Genomic DNA, 24,247 nt, shown 5'->3' with positions numbered 1-24,247 from the left:
CCTTTGTGCAGAGCACCACAAAGAGAGATCTTACCATTTGTTCCATAATTTTTTTCTTTTTGTTTTTTCTTTTGTTCTGTGGATTGTGATGTAGTTTTGATTGCTTTGTTAAATCAGTGTCATTGTCTGCGGATTATTTTGGGGATGTTGTCCACTCCATAACCATGCCATTCACTGATATGTTACCTTTCAGGCTGTTGTCAGCACCATCCAGGAGTCCCTATCTTTCACGATGCCCTTAAGGTATGGGTTATTACATCGGGGTGGTGTTTTGTGGTTGTGCCACATTGTGTGGCTCTAATGGTTCTAATGATGCCATTTCAATAAGTCGTAAAGGTTGCCCTTTTTAATGTGAGACATTGTGGTTGAAATATGATATTTAGCAAAGTTTAAATTTTATCATTCAAGCTTGGGATACAATGCAATTCCATTTCAGGCCCATCAATTTATGGCATGTGCAAATGTGTTTGGAATTTGAACCTGCCCCCCCCCCCAGCAACCCCACTCCCTCCCATTTACCTGTGTACACATTTTACCTCCCAAGCCCATGGTCCCATCTCTTCAAATCCTTTTCCTTCTCCCCATAATTCCGAACACGACTTTTGCTCACCCTGTTGTCCTCCTCCTTTTCTAAATTTAGCCCCGACCCGAATGTATAGTCCGTAAATGTATAGGTATGAGTGTACCTGCTTGTTTGTGCTTGTGTTGCTTGGAATTCAAATAATTATCTCTCTTTCTCTCTTTCTCACCCCAAGAGCTGGTCTTGTTGCAAGAAGAAAACAACAGATTTTTCTCAGTTCCTCAGTATTCCTGTGAGTTTGCAAAAAACCCCTTTTTGCACAAGTTTGCAGTGGCTTTCTCAATAATGAATACCTTTTTATTTTATTTTTAATACATAATGTCGAGGCTCGTAATAAGAGTTAACATACAAGACGTATAACGAGGGGAGCAGGCGACACGAGGTGCGGGAGAGGGAAGTACAAAACAGTGGAGAACAGAGACATGAGGAGATCTGTGGAAGGGAGAGGGATGGGGCAGGGAACACGGGGTAAACAAGATGGACACAACAGGGACTTTCAGGAAGGAAAGAAGGGACTTTGAAGGAAGTGGATTTGGGGTGGATTAACGGCGGTAGAAAAGATCATGGTTTTGGATGGGGGAAGATGAGATGGTGGCGAACAGCTGTTTTCAAGACCTGGAGGGAAGAGTGGGGTTGAAGAGTGTTTGTTGGTTTGCTCCAAAGGTGGGGGAAAATAAAAGAGGATTGAACGAATGAAGGTGAGCAGTGATTCTTGATTTTGGTAGTTTTACCAGAATGGGGTTGCTGGTGGACCTTGAGCGCCTGGCCGAAATATGGGCGGGACAGATCGCAGTCAGAGCAAGGGGTGGGCAAGGCCAGAGAGGAGACGGTAGAAGATAGAAACACCATCGAACTGCCTGCGGTGAGAGAGTGAGAGGTCCAAAGACACTCATCGCGGGAGATACCAATGATCCTAAATGCCTTGATTTCCACAGCGTGAAGCTGAGAAAGGTGAGAGCACCAGCCCAGAGGGGAGAGCAGTACTCCATCAGGTTGTGTATGAAAGCTTTGTACGTGGTTAGGAGCTCAGGTGGGCCGAGGAAGAGTTCGGGTTGTGCTTGTGATTTTATCCAGATCTACAGTGAACGAAGAAGCTGCTGTTTGCCGATCTGAGGGATGACAGATGGTTTGGTAGAGGGTGGAGTCATCAGCAAAGAGATAAAGAGGATTTTCCAGAGTCTGCAAGATCATTGATGAAAACCAGAAAGAGCACAGGGCCCAGAACGCTGCCTTGAGGAACACCAGCCTGGACAGGAAGAGGGGATGAGAGAACTAAGGGCCACACGTTCATTGTGACAGGAGAGGAAGTCTGTGTGCCACGAGTGGAGATTGCCTTGGATACCATAGGAAGAGAGTTTGGTGAGCAGGGCGGGTTGCCAGACCCTATCGAAAGCACGCGGTATGTCCAGGATATATCTACTTCTGCATTGGATATAACTTCAGAGAGCCTTCTGCAGACTCTCTGCAATTGTGTTTACTAGTGTCGTGCACTGCTGACCTCATTCTAATTTTGTGACTGATGAATGAGGTACAGTATTTAGGTTGCTGTAATGATGCGTGGAATTGTTTGAGGCTACAATATTTTTAGGCTCTTGCTTCCATCGGATTCAGTGCTGAACGATATTTCTTTTAATATTACTAGCAAAGTATCCGCCCTATGGGCAATCTTAATCCAAGTATGCAACATGTTCTTCCGACACATGTGCCTTTATTTGGGTGGTGTATAGGCAACTGACAGCTTTGTATCGGCAAAAATAAAATATTCAGGGTTATATGCATGAAGCAAAAACAATCCTACTGCTTATGATTCAAAACATCACACTGCACTGGTAGATGTGGGGACAGGAATACTGTACTGTAAATGGGAGAGACTTATAATACCCTTCCTCACCAGCAGGTGGTGATACATGATGGACATTTACATCTCCCCTCCCCAAGACCACCAGTAAAGATTAAAAAGAAAACACCCCTATACACTAATTGGGGTCATGCTGATCCGAGCTGTTAGGGTTAGCAAGTCTGTATGTAATCAGGCTGGAACTGTAGGAGTAACATAACAAACAAACAAACAAACAAACAAACAAACAAACACCGGTTTGCGAATTATAGTCAGGATTATTTGGCTGGCAGGATGGCCTAGAGGTATTCATCGTCGCCTTGAAGCTATCTAGCCTGGATGTGAATATCGACCCAGCTCTAAACTGTTATCCCGGTGTTCCACAGGTGGGGTGATTCAGCAGTGTGTGCCGTTCCTCGGATGGACGTTAAACTGGGAATCCCATTTGCCGCCATTAGCTGGTAGACGTTAAAGATCCCACGGTGTCCTTCGTGAAGAGTAGATGAGTGATCACGCGACACCATGAACAAATTTCAAATTCCTGCACTGACTTCCCGAGTCGGAGTGGCGACCCGCTAAAGATTACAGTAGATCTAGGCTCTGGTCCGTTGGTCTGTGGGATATGTTCTGGTCTTGCACATGGCAGCTTGGCTGCTGGGTTGCTATCATTTCTTGGAAGTGCAGCTGTGCCGCTGAAGCTGTGCCTCTCTTCCAGTACATTGGTACTCATTTTACCGACCTCGGAAGGATGACAGGCTGAGTCAACCCCACATGGTGTTAATTCAGTGGCCATTGGGGCTCGAACGCAGAACCCTAAGATCCCAAGCCAGCCACCCTAACCTCTATGCCAACACAAGGCTTTGTGGGGTATGTGATAGGCCTATAATCCCTCAAGAATGTCAGGGGAGTATTTAGTTACCAAGTTTCTTGTAGAGCACTCACCAACTGGCTTGAGCACTCAAGCAAGCACACCATTCAACACCATTGATCAAGATCGGCTGGTTTGGCAAGCACTAGCTGGCTACTTGGAAACTGAATACTTCCCAGGTTTCTCCCCTTTCAGTTTAGTATTAAACAGTAGCGACTGTTTAAAAAAAGTTAATCATACGTGTTTGTAGTTTATAATATTTTTTTTACTTGTGGTGGAGGTAACCCACAGAACGCTATGATAAGCTATTTGTACATGTTAACACGGCATTTGTCCAAGTAGCAAAAACCCCTTGGTGAGGGGCAATATTATTGGTGTTGATATTGTTTTGCATTAACATTAATATCATGTGATTATCATTGGTGTTGTTACTTTTGCGATTCGAAGCAGCCTTGGAAAAATGCCAGGATTAGCTATCTTGACACAGATATACACCTTAACACGGACTTCACCCAAGGCGGAAAGCCCTCTTGGGGAGGGGGGCAAATGAAGCCTCTGGGACCATCATCATGTGACCCTTATTCCTCTTGTCAAGTTTGGGTGAGATTGGATAACTAATGACCGAATGGATCGTGGTCAAAAAAGCCAGACAGACAGCAAATTGCATATTTTAGTATGCGATCTCATTATCTACTTGAACACTGTTGAACACAAATCACCTTATTGCTTCCAAAAATCTCCAGTTTTGCAGTACAAGGAGTTCCCCACTTATAAACGTCCAACTTTCGAACCAACCCCCATGAGATGGTTTTATTAATGTCATTTGTTTAAATTTTCTAATGTCGGAGATAGGAACGTTGGCTCTTATGTATGAACCGATCGTGAGCGGAGTAACTTGGGAGTCGTTGGTTGGGTGGAACGTGACTCTCTTTCTTCCGCGAGATGTAAATAGCCTGAGCATCACATGGTATACAGTACCGCACTGCTTGCAGCTGCATTCATAGTGCCACGTGTTTTACCATCACAACGAACCCTACTCATGGAGGATAGACATTTCAATGATGTTCCTGCAACGAAGAAACGCAGAACCTTGATATTGGAGACAAAACTGGACATTATATAATGATCTGATAAAGGTGACACTCCCTCCCAAATCAGTCATTTGTTCGACTTTAATCCTTTGACGATTGGAACAATTATAAAGGACAAGATGAGAATTTTACAACATATAAAGGGATCAGTACCCATTAAGTCAACAATAATCTAGATTATAAAAGAAGCTTTGTCTGTCTGTCTGTCTGTCGTGTTATAACTTGAAAACGGATTAACATATTTCAATAATTCGAACTACGGTGGATTCAGGGAACTCCCAGGAAGGTTTGTGATGAAAAAAAAAATATGTTTTTTTATTACATGGGTACACATGGCGAAACTGCAAACGCCAACTTGCGATGCTGGTTATCCCCGTATGACCAGGAATCCTTTTTATTCTTGCCCTCTTGATTAGCCATCACAGCAAAGATTGGTATTTCCGTCAGCGAAGTGACGGGTCTTATATTCTCGTAACAAAACAAAGGAGTGGTGTTGTTGCCGATTATGGAAATATTGCTTGAAGTATTATTTACTCTCAGTATTGCAAATTTACAACATTTCAGATTAATTATGTGTTAAATTGCATGTTAAATAGGCTTTCTTGGCTTGGTTGTAGAACCGAACCACTATTTATATCAGAGTATGGGAAATTGAGTTCCAACTTGCGAACATCCGACTTAAGAACGATTGTTCGGAACTCAACTCTTTTGTAAGTCGATGGCTCCCTGGACTTGAACATGTTTTATAAGGTGGTATATGTGACGGCATCAACGGTGCTAAACTTCTGGAAAAAAATAATTTTATACAATCTTTAAAATCATTATTTTTATTTCAATTGAATTAAATGATATACTTCAACACTTTTCAGTTTATGAGAGCAAGAAACTTTGACCTTTGTGAATATCATCTTGAGCAAATAATTACATTGCGTCCTTTCCCCAAGGGTTGCACGAAAAGCCAGCACAACCCCGAGAAACTGAAGGATGAGCTACTTGGGGCTGGCCAGCAGGTTGAAGGTGACGGAGTGGTTAAAAAAGATGCGATAATTTTCAAGGCACTACCACCTGTGATGAAAAAGCTACCTCGTGCCAGGCGAGTTCATGCGCATTTACCTGTTCCCAGGTGATTTTGAGATCTTTGGAACCGTTGACTGATATATCTCGTCTCCGCTTGTTTTCTATTTGTCTATACCTCATGCTTGCTGTTGTCCATTTATTCAATAAGTGGCATGTTTTGAAAATTCCCTTAAGGTGCCCTTTTTCTGCTATAGTGCTGACGAACCCCTCGTCGAACTCCCAATGAAAATTCTATCCTCCTTGAAGCAAGCACTTCAGATAGCCAAGGAGTCGATGGAGAGAGAGGAACCAACAGGTGTGATAAACTGTTTTGTATTGAATTTGTTTGCTTTGTTTTGTATTGAATATGAATAGTTTGCAATGTAATACTAAGTTATTTTCACTCTCTGCTTCAGAATTGTTTGTACCATTATACTCTTGCGTAGCTATTTTATTCTTGGAAAGACACCCACTCCCGAGGGGAATACAATACCCCCTCCATCTGATAGGGGTCAGCAAAGCACTTGCACGATGTCACGTGTTCAGTGAAACATTGCAAGTCATCTCCCCAGTTGACTTGTAATACCCTCTCCCACCACCACTGGGTGGCTCTATATGTTGCTCAACTTACAAAGATAATTTGCATTCATCTCCCCCCCCACCCCCTTCTGTTTTTTTTTTTAAACAATTCAAACCTTCCTGCACATCCTAAGTACAACCAACAGATTTCAACTCATTTTGTCCAGCGGTTTAGGAGTACACACATACACACGCACACACACACACACACACATACACACACACGGATGTGTATACTTTGAGACATGGGAGGGGCTCCATTCCACCTTCTGAAGCCTGCATGTGGAGATAACAATTCTCAGCCTGAATGAACTCTGATTGCAGGGCGTTGCATCCCACAAAGTGTGCTGTAATTGAAATTGACATTAAGCTGAGGACTAGTCTGCTCCCATTAAGTTTGTTTATGTTTTAGATCTCATGGTGTCTTTCAAAAAAAAGGGGTTATCACCAGCACATTGGCTAAATCCCCAAAATTCTTGCCTTAACCTGCAGGGGCCATTGTATCAGCTGTGCAATCATGGATCTCAGATGCACACACGTGCTGGTGAAACTCGTAACTGACTCCCAGTCCAACATGCATGCAAACAAACAATAATTCCACTTATCCAAGTCAAGTATCTAATATTTTGAGGCTTATTTTTTGGTTTGTGTGTTTGCGTGGAATTTTGTTGGCAGATGAAAACGGTGAAGTGCCAGCGATCGGTACTTCCTGCAAGAATGGCGGCTGCAAAGTGGTACGTATGAAACGCCCTGAAACCCAGAACATTGTAATATATATTCCAGCAGATATAATGACTGTTTGGTCACCCAGTATACTTTTTTTATCTTAGTCTTTCCAAGGACAAGAGTCTCTAAAGGAGACGTGTATGTACCATCCAGGTACTCCAGTGTTCCATGAAGGGTATGTTCGTCACATGTTGAGCACTTGCCAGCTGATATTGCAGCTAGTTTGACTCTTGTAGAGTGGGTTAACCCTGTACTGACTTGCAGGTTGAAGTTCTGGTCCTGCTGCCATCGTAAAACCACCGATTTCAACACATTCTTGAGCCAGGCTGGTTGCAAGCGTGGTGCTCATTGTTGGCACAAAGCTCCCACCGTATGAACACCCTCCACCTCTTTTTTATTATTATTATTATTATTATTATTATTATTATTATTATACCCACCCTTTTTGAAAATAAACGGGGGTGGGGGGAGATTTGTCATCGGCTGTCTCTGTCTGTCATGCACGCTATGTCTTCTGGAACAGTTGTGCAGAAATTCACTAAAGTTGGGAGTTATGATCACCACATGGCATGAAGGTGCAAAAGCAGTATCACTTTTGGCCCCACCCTCTGGGGTGGGGTCAAAAATGTCAAATACCAAAAAATGAAATTAAGGGAACATTTTTAAACATTATTTTTTATCTAACTTTGTATTTCTAGATACAATCAGCATTGGAGGACGTATGAAATCTGTGACAATTTTTTGGATTTGACCTCTCCTTCATGCCCCAGAGGGTGGGGACTTAGGGTCACGGGGGGTCAATACGCGGGGAAAAAAAAATCTCAAAACTTCATATTGGGTCATTCCTGGTGGAACCTTTTGCCATCTTTCCACTTTACTTTAGGTTGGAAGTGTGGAGACTTGCGATGATGCACAAATGAGTTTGCTCTAATTTTATTTTGTTTTTTACCTTCCATCTGAATACAGAATTTTTTTTGTATTTTTTTGTGCTTTAATTGGAACATCTGACATTGTGCCCCAACGGCAGACTCAACAGGTGACTTGCCGACATGACTGGCATCAGACGAACAACGAAGTTGTCCTCACGATGTATGCCAAGGCGGCAGATCCTGAGCTCACGCATGTCCGTGCTAACAGCACGATGGTACGTGCAACTCTCCCTCGAACACAGTTGGGTATTTGTATTGGATCGATTCCATCTTTAAAATTCTTTGTTTTATGATTCTTGAAGGTGGAGATCAACATGACTTTTGAAAATGAAAAGCAATTCTTTCTGAAGGTTGACCTCTATGGGGTGAGTCGAATTTATCCCTGCTTTGATGTGCTTGATAAGGATGGATGGTAATTTTGAGCTGGATCCTCAACGTCTTTTGTTTTTTTAATTACTCTTTATCCATTAGGACGTGGATGTGCAGCACAGTAACGTGACATTGGCTGCTTCCAAGGTGGAAGTGGTCCTCAGAAAGGCTGAGCCAATTCGTTGGGCGATGCTCGAGGTTCCGTGTAATAACGAGGGCAAAAACGCATCTTACGGAGATGCAATCACTCATGGACTGGGAAAAGAGGCCGATTCATCCGAAGACTCTGATTGTAGCCTTGGACTCTCAGACTCTGAACCAGAGTAGGCAAGATCGCCTTGCGAAGTTACCTTAGGTTCTTTGTGTGTTATTTTAGTGTGGTCTGGAAAACGTGTTTCAAGCTTAAATCAAACTCTTGTTACTTTCATGTTTTGTGATCGTTACAGATGACAACCTCATGAAGATTCAACTCTCAGTTTTCATTATGAAGTAGTTGGTTCCCATTTAATTTCCTTTTCATTTTAATTTCCTCATTAGAGGAAGCAAAAAATATTTTGCCATTTGGCTTCCATAGAACGCATAGCCTTTGCAAAGTTAATTTAATGTACCAGGCAGCAGATCCTTTTCTGTGGGAGGTTAATTTTGAGAATTTGCAAAAAAAGATTGAGTATGGTGTGGAAAATTATCTTGCAGACCGGTTTTAACTGGCACAGTGAAACTGAAACTGAGACTGTGTACTTGACAAAAATTATTTTTCCACAAAAACTCTGCACACAACTTGCTTAGTTGCAAAGTGTAAGGTTTTTACACTGTTTCCATGCACATGCACACTGAAACTTGGAACGCTTACCAAAGGATTTTTTTTCTGTTTTACCTCTTGCCGGATAGGATATGTCTTTTTTTTTTCACATGCACTTCAATTGTTTTTTGCTTTCTTCAGCAGGATTATGTAGAGGTAGTGCACACTTGCCTTTGAGCTGTCTGGTCTGAATTTTACTCTCTCACCTGATAATAAACTGTCAACTTGGCTCTTCGTAGGAAAGCGTCGCATGAAAGAGTGTGCCATCCATTTGGTGGACGTTCATTCTGGGCACCTATCTTGCAGCATTGATTGCTGGTGAACATTTAATGGTTCACGCCTTTCGGAAAATGTAGGCAGGTGATTGTTGTCAGCACCCTCGCCAACTTCCAAATTCCTTCCTTCACGGCATCTCTTCAAGTGCCTCCATTGTTACACAAAGTATGATCAAAATGTTCTCAGAATGGGTTATTCGTTGGAAGCCTCGGGCCATGTTTTATTTATTTATTTCTTCTCATACTTGCTCCATGTATGCTCCTTGCATGCCATTTATTTTCATTCATGTAATATTGTCTGTGTCGGAGTGGCGACCCATTCAGGATTGTACCCAATAGCCAAGGAGACTGCTTCGGCAGCACCAACGCTCTGCAGAGTATGGTCCCGATGGATAGATGGAATATTGTAGTTTCAGTTTTTAACCCAGACGTTTGCGACGTCGTAAGTTATGCATCATATTAAAATGGAGCATTGAGGTATTGTCGAATGTTTATCCAATGGTCCCAGCCTTAAGAAATTCCCCGCAGTATGAGGACCACCCCAAAGAAATCCACAAATGCATGGTGACTATGTGTGGCAAAGGTACACCTTCTTATTCCCCATTGGTCAAATGGGCAACTGACTTGACTTGAAAGCATGAATGCGAGTCACATGAAGACGCTCGAAGTCAGGATAGCCGGCAGACTTGACCACTCCACAAACTGTTACCCAGGTTGATTCATTAATCATGTAGGATTGGCCCATTGAGGTCACCAAATGTCCACAGAGCTTGGTATTTATCAAGACGGTGTTGTCACAGTCCTCCATGATCAGTTGGCCAGGTCCAAGGTCTCGGCAAGGTGCATCTTCTGAAACGTCAGCACTCAACGTTTGACAGTCGCTGGCACGGTGTTGTGAGCTTGTCAAATTATTCATCATTGATCCAGCCAACATGATCACTTGGCTGGTACCTGGTGACGAAACATGGCTTCACCACTGAGAATGAAACAAAGTTGGAATCTATCCAATGGAAGCACAAGGGATCACTGCCACCCAGGAAATTTTTCACCTAACCCTCAGTGTGCAAAATTGTGGTCTTTATTTTCTGTGATACTAAGGGAATGGGCACATTGACTGTTTGCTTCAAATTGCAATGACTTCAGAATATTATGCCAGTCATGTAAAATAAATGTGGCAGACCATTGAGGACAAATGCCAAAGTATGTTCACCAATATTGTGTTGTTCTTTCACAACAAATTACTTGCGTACAAGGCCTGTGTCGCACGGAACAATTGTGACATCTTCAAACACCTCGAACACTTTATTATGCTGCTGCTTTTGTGTGTGTGTGTGTGTGTGTGTGTGTGTGTGTGTGTGTGTGTGTGTGTGTGTGTGTGTGTGTGTGTGTGTGTGTGTGTGTGTGTGTGTGTGTGTGTGTGTGTGTGTGTGTGTGTGTGTGTGTGTGTGTGTGTGTGTGTGTGTGTGTGTGTGTGTGGTTGGTTGGTTGGTTGGGGTGGGGGCATGAGCAGGGTGAGAGCTTAGTTAGAACTGTTAAAAGTGTTAATATAGCAGGGTCTTTGTGCTGGAGTAAGATGGATTCTTCTTTTGTAAACAGGGATTTGTTGGGTTAACTTGTCCTGTTTTTATGTGCACTGAAGAAGGCAATGTTGCCAATCGAGGTTAGCATACAGTTAAGGTTGTAAACTGTATGCAGGGCCCCATAAACCTCCTGTGTGGCCCGCCTGGTCAACATTGATGATGCCAGCCCTAACAAGCATGGTAATGGTGGTAATGCCCACCAAGGAAGGTAGAGCACTGCAAGCCTTGTGAAAGCCCACCCCTGGGGATACGGGGCAGCCAATTGCTTGTCCGGGCAAGTGAGTCCGCAAGGAGTGATAAAACGGGAGCGCTGGCACAAAGCGCCAGCCGTGGAGAGCTGTTAAATAGTTACGATCAGAGTTTGTGTGTGAGTGAAAAAGTCTCTGGAGTTGAGCCCACAGCACAAAGATACCCTTGGTGCAGTGCAGCTCGACATCCCGACAGTACGAGGACCACTACGAGCCCTCCCAAAATCCTTGCTTGTTCCCCATTATTTGGAATGAATAAGTGAGTGGGCACCATAATGGGTCTAATTCTCTTGTAAAATGTGACATGTCCTCCCTTTTTCGGTTTCGTCTTTCATGTGCCAGATCTGTCCGTGTTCTGTTGTCCCAAGTACCCCTTCCATTATCCCTCTAAGTAATTAATTTTATTTATAAAAACGTGTCCACCATCTCATCCCATCTGCGTGGAGGAACCCGTTTTGGTAACTAATTGGTCCCTGGAGATATAAATTGGATAAAGTTCATCCCTTTGTGGATATTTCAATAATAGCAATAAGGAGCTGGCAATCCACTCGTGTCGGCTCCTAAATAAATCGGCTCACCCTCGATTATATCTCGGGTTCAGTTTGGCATTAGCCAGGATCGTCCATGTGACGTATATTGTTGCGGGGTTCACGTGAGATTTACCTGGACCTACTTCCCGACTTTGACCTTGAAGCCGACAGGCCACAGATAACTCCACAACCCTTGTGGATGCTGGTTGGGGCAACTGGATCTAAAGGCCCAGTCACACCTTGACGTTTTAGCCAGCAATGGCAACGTATTAAAATGTATGTAAAACGCTGGCTTACGTTGAACTTTTGATGTTTTTTTTTAAAGATTTGGACGTATTCATAACGACTTGGTCTTATGCATAACATATTAGTAACGGACACAGAACGTTTCGTTGTGTTATAGATAACTTATACCAGGTCAGGTATGGGAGCATGTGCCAGAACAGCACGTCGCTGCGTCCACTTTCCGCCGGTACTCCAGGGGCCTCCGTCTGGCCATCCCCCAGGCAGATGCCTGGCCCATCCCCATCTCCTTGAGATGATGGTCAACCTGTTGCAACCATGAGGCACGTGGTCGACCCACTGGCCTCCTCCACTCATGAGACTCCCTCGCTGAGAGAATCTGGTGAGCAGGATCAGAGTCAGGAAAACGAGCCACATGTCCATACAGCCGCAACTGACGCTCACGGACTATGCAGGTAACAAATCTCATCCGAGTCTCTCTCAGCAACCGCTCGTTGGACACAAAATCCGACCAGCGATAGCCAAGGATTCTCCGAAGAGACCTGGTACCAAAGGAATTAAGTCTCCGTCTCAGATCCTTGGTCAGAGTCCAAGTCTCGCACCCATAGAGCAAGACTGGAAGTACCAAGGACCTGAAGACTCGGACTTTCGTCCTCCCGCACAGGTACCGGCAGCGCCACACCCCATGATCCAGTGAATCCATGACTCCCCAGGCCCGACCCAGACGTCTATTGACCTCTGACTCGCAGCCAGCAGAGACATGAATATCACTGCCAAGGTAAGTGAATCTCTCCACGACCTCAACATCCTCACCACAAACAGACAGGACAGCAGCATCCAAGATGTCACCGAAAGCCTGGATCTTAGTTTTGACCCAAGAAACCCGTAATCCCAACGGCTCCGACTCCTCATTCAGCACCTCGAGGGCCCCCAAGAGGATGTCTAAAGTCTCCGCAAAGATGGCTGCATCATCTGCAAAGTCAAGGTCCGAGATCTTGACATTCCCAAATGACGCACCGCAACTTGATCTCTCCGACATCCTCCCTAGAATCCAGTCCATACAAGTGCTGAAAAGTGTGGGGGCAAGTACACATCCCTGACGAACTCCAGTAACAACTGGAAATAAGTCAGAGATGGTACCACCACACTTCACAGCACTCTCAGTACCAGAGTAGAGTTCAGACATCAGATCGATCAGTTTTGGTGGCACCCCACGAAGACCAAGAATCCTCCAGAGGCATCCCGATTCACTGAATCAAACGCTTTACAGAGACCAACATAGGCTGCAAGCAGCCCCTGCCGAAACTCTCGTCTGCGTTCGGTGAGACCCGAAGAGCAAGGATAAGGTCAATCATTGACCTCTTTGATGTAAAGCTTGACTGCCAAAGCAGATGGTGGAGAACCCTATCAATAATTATCTGAGCAAAGACTGCCTGGCACTGAGGGTCAAAGTCACCCCTCGGTAGTTGTTGCAGTCTTGGCGATCACCCTTCCCTTTCCAGAGAGGGACAATAAGGCCCCTCTTCCAGTCAGGTGGGATGATGCCTGTGTTCCAGACAGAGCACAGAACCGCATGCAACTACACGAGTGCAGCATTTTCACCAGCCTTGAGAAGTTCAGCATGGATGCCACAGATCCCAGCAGCTTCACCCCATTTCAAACGGTTCACCGCCACCTGTGTTTCCACAAATGAAGGTGGACCACAGTTGATTGGAGGGTCAGCAATAGGGATAGTAACACCCCTGACATCCAACTCAACAGCTGGTGGATCAGCCTGGTACAACCGCTCAAAGTAACCAGCCCAGCGGGCCTTCACTTCCTCACTCCTCTGTCAAGAGCCCACCACCCTCTACTCTAACTGCAGTGCACCAAGGGCTGGGCTTGGATGAACGCAATGTGCGAATTCCCCTGTAAGCAGGATGAGAATCACCTGACCACAGGTGATGCTCTACCCCCTCACAGATTCCTCACACATAGGCCCTCTTGTCCACCCTGAGCACACGTACAGTTTTACACCTCAGCTCCCTGAACAGCTCAGCTCTGCCATTCATCTTGGCCCTGCGACTCTGTCCCAGTGTCCCTTGAGAGACAAAATTCTTGTTCGCCCGACGGTGAGTTCCAAGGCATCCACCGGCAACATCAAGGATGGTGGTCTTGAAAGCACTCTACACCTCTTCAGTATCTCCCAAAGCACCCAGACCCCCCAAATCTCCATTCAGCTTGTTCGCAAACTCCTCAACTACCCTCTCATCCTTGAGCTTGCCAACATCCAGCTGAGGCTGGGATGGTACCATTCTCCTGGATTTAAGATGCAACTTAAAAGTTGCTACAACAAGCTGGTGGTCAGCATTGAGAAACTCTGCACTGCAGTGGATCCTGCAGTTCTGGATCATCGTCCAGCGACCATCAACAAGCACATGGTCAATCTCCTTTGCCACACCGCCAGCATTGGAATACCAAGTCCAGTGATGAGCTTGTGGGCGTTGAAACCATGAACCAGCCACCCTAAGTCCATGACTTCTTGAAAAGTCAAGGAACTTGGTGCTATTCTGGTTCATAGTCCCTGACCCATGGGGACCAACACACACCTCATAACCATCCCTATCAGTTCCAGTGGATGCATTGAAATCCCCCAAGACTGGAAGTGTATCTCGTCTGGGGCACCGATCAATCACAGACTCGAGCATGGCATAGCATGCGGCCTTCACGGTGAGATCACTCGCCTCAGTCGGAGCATAAACAGAGACCAGGAAAATGACACCTAAGGAGTGATGAATCCTTCGTCTCATAATGCGCTCGTTGACCGGTGTTACCTCAATTATCATTGGAGTCAGCTTATTGGACACAGCTACAGCAACTCCTTGGGCATGGTGACTCTCAGAGCGATCAGACCAATAGTAGGTGTAACCACCTGCCATGATCTCGCCGCAACCTGGTCTCCTGAACCTCAGAGAGTGCTGCAACACTGATGTCCAAACACTTGAGCTCAGATGATAACAGGGACTCAGATCTTCTCTTAGGGATAGCACATTCCAGGCACCCACCCAAAGGGACCGCCTCAGATTAACCCAAGGAGACCGGTCTTTGGTGGGCGACACCTCAGCACCACTCCGACACACTCTCCCGCAATCTGACCCGGGAATGTTACCCCGTGGTTTCCCTCCTATCATCAAAGATTGGGGGTCCTGAAGGCCTTGCCCCTATCCTGTCATCAAGTGAGCTGCCCTGCGAAAAGCAAATCCTGTCAAAAGGACGGAGGAGCTCCTTGTGAGCCAACGGCCATCCCACAGAGTGGGTTTTCAGATTTTTTTTTTTTATGCTTCGAGAATGTTTTGCGGAATGAAGGGGTTTGCGGTGCCGGAGTGCAAATCCTGCCACCAACCTCGTAATAAGAAGTAACCCAACTGCAGGAGGATGTCCGCAGACACAATTGGGCACAAGATATGGATGGCCGTTGGCTCACAAGGAGCTCCTCCGTCCTTTTGACAGGTTTTGCTTTTTAATCCTGCTGATTGTCCATATCCAAAAAACCCTCCTCACCAGGAAACCTGGTGGGGAGATGGTTTTGTCGCCGACAACCCGACCATGGAACAGGTTAGTACAGGTTTACATGATATCTGTAGCAAGTCACAGATCTGATCTGGCCTGAGCTGACTATAATGTTAGCTTCACCCCTCACCTGCTGGCATCATTCTCCCATTGGCACTTTGCCGGAGTATGAGGTCTCATTCCTTCTTTGCCATTGGAATCTCAGTGCTGTGGACTTCGCCATTGGAAACGCAGCACCAATATCGGCTTTGATTGTGGTGTTGGTGTGGTTTGCGTGGTGGGGAGGTGCAGGGGGAAGGATGGGAAAAAGGATTTGAAGAGATTGAAATGGATTAAATGAAGAGGGCGGGGGGTTGATTGGGGTGGATGCATGGGGGGAATCTCAAGAAGGTGTGGAATCGCAACAGGGATGGAACTTGCTAACACTCGCAACGCATTTTCCACATTCCTCATACGAGGGAAAGGTAACCTGACTCAACACAATTGCTTATGAGATATCGAACTCAGGAATCCCTTATGTGTTGAGTGTAACAGCCCGGGGTCCTTTACTACAACCGTAACAATATTACCACTTTAGTTATCTGACAAAAATATGTTTTGATTCGCTCTAAAATTGCATAGGTTTGGGTGGGATTAAGGGGGCTTGGAATTCTGTCAAACTTCAATAATATATTGAAATGGGTACAAAACCCGTTCGGCCTCATGATGATCGAATGGTGTGATTGGTCAAATCCGAAGCAGCATGAATGAAGTCTTGTTCCCTGCTCAAATTAACAGCTTTGCTACTTTTGTGGCACTTCCTGCCAAGACGACAGAGCAAGAATGCATTACCCACATTAATAAACAAGGAGTTTGATAATCATGATTGACTACTGTATATGCAAAGCAGTAATTTCGGTCAACATGCACAGGTTACGAAGTTCGATAAATAATCATACACGAAGACACCTGGTAAGGATTTGTGACATTGCCCAATATAAGACAACATGGAACAACTCTTAGCACAAACTATGGCCACAGTTTGAGCAACTCACAAATAGAAGCAAGGGGTGACAAGAAAAGTAATGTGCACAGTGTGTAATGTAATGTGCACAGACAAGTAATGTGTGACAAGACAAGGAAAAGTAATGTGCACAGACAAGAAAAGTAATGTGCACAACTCCAGAAGAAAGAGAATAAAGAAATATCAGGTACGTACCTCTCTTTATTGTGCAGAGGATGGCGGCCACCTCATGTTAGTTGGCCATGCGAGCCTGGTGGGTAGTGAGAGCTGTCGTCTATCAGGAACCCAGCAATCTAATCTAATCTTGCAGATGACAAATTGCAGATCTAAGTCTAAGTTGGACAGCAAGTCACAGCACTATCTGTTGTGAGGTGGATTTCCTTAAATCCTTCGTCACCGACAGAAGTTTTGATGATCATTCACAACGTGCTGAATAGTCTGATCTGGGTGACCACATTCACATGCTGAGCTGTCTTTGAAACTCCACTTGTAGAGGGAGTAATGTCCTGACATGGAGAGTACGGATCCTGTTGAGCGCGGACCACTGTTTCTGGGTGAGGTTGAAACCTGGAGCATCTTCTGTCAGATCACTCATCAGTTCTTTGTTCGCATTGTCGTATGTCCAGACATTACATCACTTTGTCCTTTCTGTTGAACCCCGCATCACTCAAAACATTTGCAGATCCCCAGAAAGGTTTGCCTGACTGGAGTTGCATATTTTGTAGATTCTGCAGGTCTTCATGGATTAGAAGCTCTGGGTTGCCTTTGATGAAGTCAAACTCTCACAGCATTCTTGCTTTCCGGCACACATCAGGGGTGGGATGTTGGACAGGACTGGGAGCCACTACACGAATGTTGATTTCAGTGTACCGCTGATTATCTGCATCAATGTTTTTGTGACAGTGTCCAAGTGTTTTCTGTGGCTGCTGTCTACCCAAAAGAGATAACAGTATTCTGCTGCACAGTACACGAGAGCAAGGCTAGTAATGCCAAGAGCGCATGCACTTGATTCCCAGCTGGAGCCCGCTAGTTTCTGGATGATGTTTACCCTGATCTTGATCTTTTCTGTGACCCATTTTGGGTGTTCGTGGAATGCGAGGTTGCGAGAAAGGGTGACTTCAAGGTATTTGGAGAATGCTTGGTTCTTGACTGGTTTGCCACAAAAGAAAACCTGGAGTTTGCCATCAGCCAGTCGGTTGCTGAGATGGAAAGCAGCAACTGGGGTATTGCTTGGGCAAAGGCACCAGTAGATGAAGTAATGCTCCATTATCTTTAAGTCCAGGGACAGGGTACTGCTGAGATATTCAAGGTTGATTACTTGGGTAGCAAGGTGTGTAGGCAAACTTTCTGGAGATGGTGTAAGGCATATCACTCAATGTATGTTGAGGATTGGAGCCAAAACAGACCCTTGGGGAAGACCTTCATTCAGAGTCCTTATGGAGCTTGTTTGCTCTCGGAGTGAATGCCTACATCTTTGATTGCTAAGCATAGAAGAAAGGACACGCATTATGGCTTGACACTGGAAAAGTCTGGAAGCTTTCAGCAGAAGACAATGTCACAATACCTTATCATACTCTGATGAACGGTCAATTGAGCAACACCTGTCCTGAGTGCATGTTGGTAAGGTGGGTGGTAAAGGTGCAAGTACTTGATTAACACATCTCCTTCCAGGTCTGAAACCAGCTTGTTCCTTGGAAGGTTGGGCTCTACCAGTGGAGAAAGCCTAGATCAGTAATCATCATCATTTTCTTCTCCATGGATTTGTGAATACGTATCTCATCCACAACAGGAAATGCAAGTTCCACACCACAGGTGCACCATGATGTGCAAGGTTTTCTGGTTGTGGTCCCAGTTGTTTGCAGCAGCAGTTCTGTCTTTTTCAAAGAACTGGAGGTTGACCTGGCAGCACATGTTGTCCATTCTATTCCAACCTACAAAGTCAAAGCTCATAGAAGAACTGTAATATAGAATGGATCAGGATGCAACAGAACAAAACTAACAGCAGAAAGAGAGGGGGGAATGCCAATAGCAGGGCTGAGGGACAAAATAGGAGATGGACAAACAAGGGATGTGGGTAAGAATGAGGGGTAGAGGAAGATGTAGCGGGTGGACAAGATGGATACAGGAGCAAACTCCAGGAAGGAAAAACTGGAGAAAAAAATTTTTGGGGTGCTTGGTAGTTTAAAGAGGATTAACACCAAAGATCATGGATTTGCATGGAGGTGAACAGAGGTGATGGAAGACAGAGAGACCACCCACCTGTCTGCGATTGCAAAGTGACAGGCCTAAAGACTCATTTTCATCGCTGGAGATTCCAATGATCTTGAAGGCCTTGGTTTCCATGGTGTTTTGCTCAGCAAAGTGTGAGGCAAGAGGGCCAGCCGAGAGGGGAGAGCAGCACTCCATCAAGCTGTGGATGAAGGCCTTGTGGGTGGATATGAGTGTTTGGTGTGCCAAGGAATGACTTTGCCCAACGGAGGATGCCCAATGGAGGATAACCACAGTTGTCGTTGAAATTGGATTTGGAGGCCAACTTTGAAATGCAGTTTGCCCAAGAAAGATCATGGCTGATAGTGAGAACCAAGAGTTTGATTGAATGAAACTCTTCAACAGGGTTGTTAAGAAAGTAGATCGGAGGGTTTGCCAGATGGTCCTTTCGGAAAAAGAGAGGGTGAGATTTGTCTCGATTGAAAGACATATTCCAAATGTTTGACCAGCTTGTTATTTTATCAAGGTTTGAAGAGAGGAAAGAGGCTGCTGCCTTTCTATCTGAAGGATGAGTGATGTCATGGCAGAGGGTGGAGTCATCAGCAAATAGGAAAAGAGGATTTATGAAAGAGTCATTGAGATTGTTGATGAAGATGAGGAATAGGATGGGGCTGACAACACTACCTTGGTGCACTGCAGCCTTGCCAGTGAGAGGAGATGAAAGGATTCCATTGAAAGCCACATGTTGGCTGTAAGAGTAGAGGAAGTCAGTAACCCAAGAGCAGAGTTGACCTTGGATGCCATAGGCAGAGAGTTTGGACAGCAAAGTGTGCTGGAAAGTATTGGACAAAGTGGACAGTATATATATATATATATATATATATATATATATATATATATATATATATATATATATATATATATATATATATGTATATATATTTTTTGTGATACAACTACCATAACGCAGTCTGTGGCTTTTCTACTAGCAATCTCACCAAATAGCAGTCATTTTTAGATTTAGTCCTGTTAAACTACTGCTCCAGCTTGTCCTGGTCATCCTTTTCTCTTCTTGACTATTCTGATCACAACCATGTGAAAGTGTTTGTCTCCTGGCTGTTTTCATTTCGCCGCACTTGTATGGCAGGCTCTTGTGTTATAAAAATGATTAGACTTGCTCCTCTGGAGATGATAAATCCAAGGCTCTCCGTGTTGTTGACATATGTTGACAGATGGCTGAGTCCCAAAGTTTGCTTGCCAAATGCAGGCAGGTTATTGGAGTTGTGATTTTTGTTTTATTTATTTCTCTGATGCCTCACCCTTCTGTCCTCCCCCCCCCCATCCTCCGACATCACACGTGTTCTTCCAGAATCTTACACCTTGTTACCCTCCCCAATTCTTTAATTCCTCTTATCTCGCCTGTGGAACCAACACCCAGTGTCTTTTGTCTCTTGCCCCTCCCTCCAGTTCTTCAAAAGTACTGCACATCATCACCTGCTTTCTCCCATATCCACCCATCTCTTGTACTGCTGCTGACCCCCTTCCCACTTTCCTTTCTGCCATCCATCCACTCATTGTGATTTGTCTGCCTGTTCTCCTTTGTTCCAGTCTGTCCGTCAACCTGTTGTCCTTTTTTATTTAATTGGCTTCTCCATGAGCATAGATTTCTGTCCATTAAAAGAAAATTTTTAAACCCACCCGTGTATGAAGGAAGCGGTTCAGTTTGGCATTTTTAATATGAAATGGGCAAAGCCTAGAAACGAAGGATACCCTTTAGAACTATCCATTCAAACCCTTAAGAACCTTTATGGAACTACCTTTAAGGACCCTCGAGAATTACCCTTGAGAACCCATTATAATTGCCCTTTAAAACCATTTCGAATTGCTCTTAAGCCTGGTGTTGGCTGAACGGTTAAGGTGCTTGGCTTAAGGTCAAAAAGTCTTGAGTTGTTGAGTTCAATCCCCTGTTGGGCCATTGAATTAACACCAGGAAGGGTTGACTCAGCATGTCATCCTTCTGATGTCGGCAAAATGAGTACCAGCTTGCTGATAACAGGGGGCATTGCATCAGCAACACAGCTGCGCTCACAGAAAATGATGCAGCCAGGCAGCCACAGGCTGCATACCAATAAATAAATCATTACCCTTTGGAACCCTTCAGAATTGAACACGTCTTTTAAACCACCTTTCTGTTCTTTGCGGATTACACCGTTGTACCGGATTATGCGGTTTTACGATGTGACATAATCTGTAGCCGATGCTCACCATTGCAGCTGGGACGTACAATTGGAATTTAAACAACAACTGTGGTCATCATTGGTTAGATGCTGAAATCCAGATAGGTGGCTCCATATATATATAGTGTGTATTTGATTTTAAATTGAAAGCTGTATAGTTTTATTGTGCACTTTATGTTTTCTGTGATGCAGTTCCTCTGGTTCTCCCTTAAGTTCCTCTGGTTCCACCTGAAGGTGGACAGAGGTTATATTTTCATCCATGTTTGTCTGTGAGCATGATATATCAAAAAGTTCTGGACGGATTCGGATGAAACTTGGTGGATGAGTTGGGTTGATGACGAGAACAAACCGATTCGGTTCCAGTTCAGGTCCGGATGCAGATCTGTCCTCTTGGTGGGATAGAAAACATAAAACGTTCAGCCTTATGGAGGCGTACGCACTACCAAGTGCTGTCGCTCTAATTTTTCTTTGTTTGGTCTAAATTTTGTCTTCATGTACATCTATACTGCACAAGTTGTTTACGTTACCTGGTCATGAAATGTTTTTGTCAAACACTGTACCAACAAATTTAACCAATTTTCTTTCCGGCTGACTTGGGTTTGAAAAGAGTCTCGACTTTTGCGTTTGTGAGAGTTAACCTTGTTTTTGTTGCTTACCCTTTAACTATTTATAATGCGTGAAGAGTATTCGTGCTCTTTGTTGGGAAGAAACGCTTCTAAGCAAACCCGGTTCATGCATTATTAAATGCTCTGCCTTTGATACACCATGTCTCTTTCCAGGATTTTGTACCAATTATTAATAATTTAGGAATGAACTATTCTCTCCCAGCAATACAGTACCATGGTCTGCCAATATTGCTTATTTTCCTGCCATGTGTTACAAAAGGGAAATTTTCATATTGATCTCATCAGTGTGTGTGTGTGTGTGTGTGTGTGTGTGTGTGTGTGTGTGTGTGTGTGTGTGTGTGTGTGTGTGTGTGTGTACCAGGATATTAGACCTTGTTGAGAAGTGCATGACAGTTCACAAAACCTGCAAGATGTTGTGCTCTACGATGCAGCACTCCATACCATAATGGGGCAACTTAGCTAAATATAGCATAACAATTGTGCATTTTGTGAGGAAAGCACCAAATTTGGCACACTGGTAGCCTATCATATAATGAACAGATTTGGATATTGGGCCATCTCAAATTCAGCCGCTGATGGCTGTGGCAGCCATTTTCCACTGCCATCAAAAATTTTGAGATGACCCAATATCCAAATCTGTTCATAATATGTTAGGCTACTAGTGTGCCAAATTTGGTGCTTTCCTCACAAAATGCACAATTGTTATGCTGAGTTGCCCCACTACTACCGTTTACCTTGCATTCGAAAATTTTGATAAATAGAAATCACAAATGTGATTCCCTGCCCTCCCAAGGCTCAGTGCGGTTAAAGAACAGGTTGCATAACAATGCTAAGTATATAAATCATTCATCATTGATATTCAGATAATAGTTAACTATAGATTGTCCTTTGTAAATTGTTTGATTTTATTTTCTGATTTTTTTTTTTTTTTTTGGTTTGTTTGTTAATTGCCAGAATCCTTCGGATTTCGGTAATTATGTTGGTCGGTTGTGTGTGTCATTCTGTGTGTCTGTCTGTCTGTTTGTCTGTTTGTTTACCCTGTAGCAGCCACACCGTTTCAGCGATCATGACCAAACTGGGTACAGACGTCGGCCATGGTCCAACTTAGACACTTGTCGTTTTTGGTGAATCTAGGTCAAAGGTCAAGGTCACCGAAAAACCGAAATTCTTATTTTCGCAATAACGTCCGCTAAAATTGTCGTATCAAATTCAAACCAAATCCAAAATGTGCATCTTCCAATTCTGCATCCAACCATATGTCTCATTGGGGGTGTCACACCAACACCCTTCTTAGTGGTCGGGGGTCGAATGTCAGGGGGGTTGGGTCAAAACGTTCACATTGCGATAAAAATGCCATTTCAAGTCCGATTGACTTCCAAGTTATGATCATGACCAAACTAAGTGCTATAACACATTAAACAGTAGCACTGTCGACTTATAAGAACCAAATTGATTTCCAGGTTTTTTGTTTTTTCAGAGATCATCGAGATATGACAAAGTTATTCCGGCAATTCCTTGTTCAACGAGCAATTTCATTTGTTTGTTTGTATGCAAGATCTCTCAAAAGGTTGTGGACAGATATGGACGAAATTTGTTGTACATGTTGGGCGTGTGACAAGGAAGAATTGCTTCAATTTTCGTGGAGATCCGAACCTGGATCCGGATGCGATAAATTTTTAACTCATTCTTCACCATTGAGAGATGAGGCCAAAACGATATGTAGCATGATATTTCAAAACTTTATTGGGCCCAACATGTTCTAATGGATCAGGCATTGTGTGGCGGAGGTATGCGCTCTACTGAGTGCCCTTCTTGTTCAGTCTATTCTCCTTTAGCCACCTCCCCTCTGCATGGAAGTCAGTAAACATGTCTCCCGTCCACAAAAAGGATGCAAAATAACAGACCTTAACTGCAGATCAGTGATCGCTTGCTTCCAATGACGAGCAAAGTCATGGAATCCATCAGTGCTTATGAGGGCAAGTCCTTTTCCTGTTCTCAAATAGCCTAATCTCCAACCATCTCCACTCAGGCAATCAACATGTTGTTATCAATGGAAGCTCCCCGAGAATGTTGTTATCAATGGAAGTTTATCCAGTGGAGGCTGGAGTTCCCCAATAATATTTGGGCCCAGTCTAGTTTCTCATATAAATGTTCAATATAAATCATCTCTCTGATTCTATGGAAAATCCTCTACATTTTGACAGATCACTCCACGTGGTGTTGCACAGCTACCCCATCTGTCTGCTGATCTGGAAGTGATTAGACAAATGGAACATCTCCTTCAATCTTGGAAAATCTCATTGTCTCACCCTATTGCTCCGGAAGGATTGTCAAATGAACCCGCCCATGAATTCCCTTGGTCCTCCACTGAAAGAGGTTCAGCCTTCTGAACGTCAAGGCCTCACCATCTGTTCCTGGGTGACCACCACATAGCAAAGCTAGCCTCCAAAGCCATCCTCAGACTGGGCATCATCTGTCGATCCAAGTCTTTCTATGGAAAATCAGAGCTACTCAGTCTACAAGGCAAAGCCAAGAAACGAACGAAACCCTTTAGAATTATCCTCTAGAATTACACTTCATTGCCATTTAGAATTAAACACGCTTGGTTAGAAAGGCTCTTAATTTTTGATGGAAGGAAGGACATAGACAAATATTGAAGCAGCTTCACCACTTAAAAAAAAAGACTTAACTTATCGATGTACTTAAATTTAACTTATCGATGTACTTAAATGTGAATTACAAAGGATATTCAAATTGTCAAATATTGGATTTAAAGCCAGTTTAAAATACCATATCCTTTTATGTATTTGTCCATTGCCCAAACGCACACACTGTATATGGGATTTGAACCGCGTTCCCCTATCTCATGAACCAGGGATTCAGATGGAAATGGGAAACGTGTGTTTGTTTTGAG

General features: G+C 44.1%; 1 protein-coding gene across 2 annotated transcripts in view; it reads left to right on the top strand.

Annotated features, from left to right (window-relative positions):
* Nucleotides 1-10,322, top strand: part of LOC147010606 (cysteine and histidine-rich domain-containing protein 1-like) — a 20,491-nt gene extending 10,169 nt beyond the window's left edge. Inside the window, exons 2-11 of one of the 2 annotated variants that reach the window (XM_085860661.1) lie at nt 194-243; nt 756-812; nt 5,321-5,469; nt 5,648-5,748; nt 6,687-6,745; nt 6,842-6,912; nt 7,002-7,107; nt 7,765-7,881; nt 7,969-8,031; nt 8,138-10,322. In XM_085860661.1, the coding sequence (XP_085716787.1) occupies nt 194-243; nt 756-812; nt 5,321-5,469; nt 5,648-5,748; nt 6,687-6,745; nt 6,842-6,912; nt 7,002-7,107; nt 7,765-7,881; nt 7,969-8,031; nt 8,138-8,362 (998 nt within the window). In that variant the 3' untranslated portion in view covers nt 8,363-10,322. Of the gene's footprint in view, nt 1-193; nt 244-755; nt 813-5,320; nt 5,500-5,647; nt 5,749-6,686; nt 6,746-6,841; nt 6,913-7,001; nt 7,108-7,764; nt 7,882-7,968; nt 8,032-8,137 lie in introns of both variants that reach the window. The other variant, XM_085860660.1, reaches the window with a different exon arrangement.
* Nucleotides 10,323-24,247: the final 13,925 nt, after the last annotated feature.

The sequence above is a fragment of the Eptatretus burgeri genome, chromosome 16 (assembly GCF_056783735.1).
Source record: "Eptatretus burgeri isolate ZD-2024b chromosome 16, Ebu_testis_v1, whole genome shotgun sequence".
Taxonomy (NCBI): Eukaryota; Metazoa; Chordata; class Myxini; order Myxiniformes; family Myxinidae; genus Eptatretus; species Eptatretus burgeri.
This window is presented reverse-complemented; position numbering and strand designations above follow the sequence as displayed.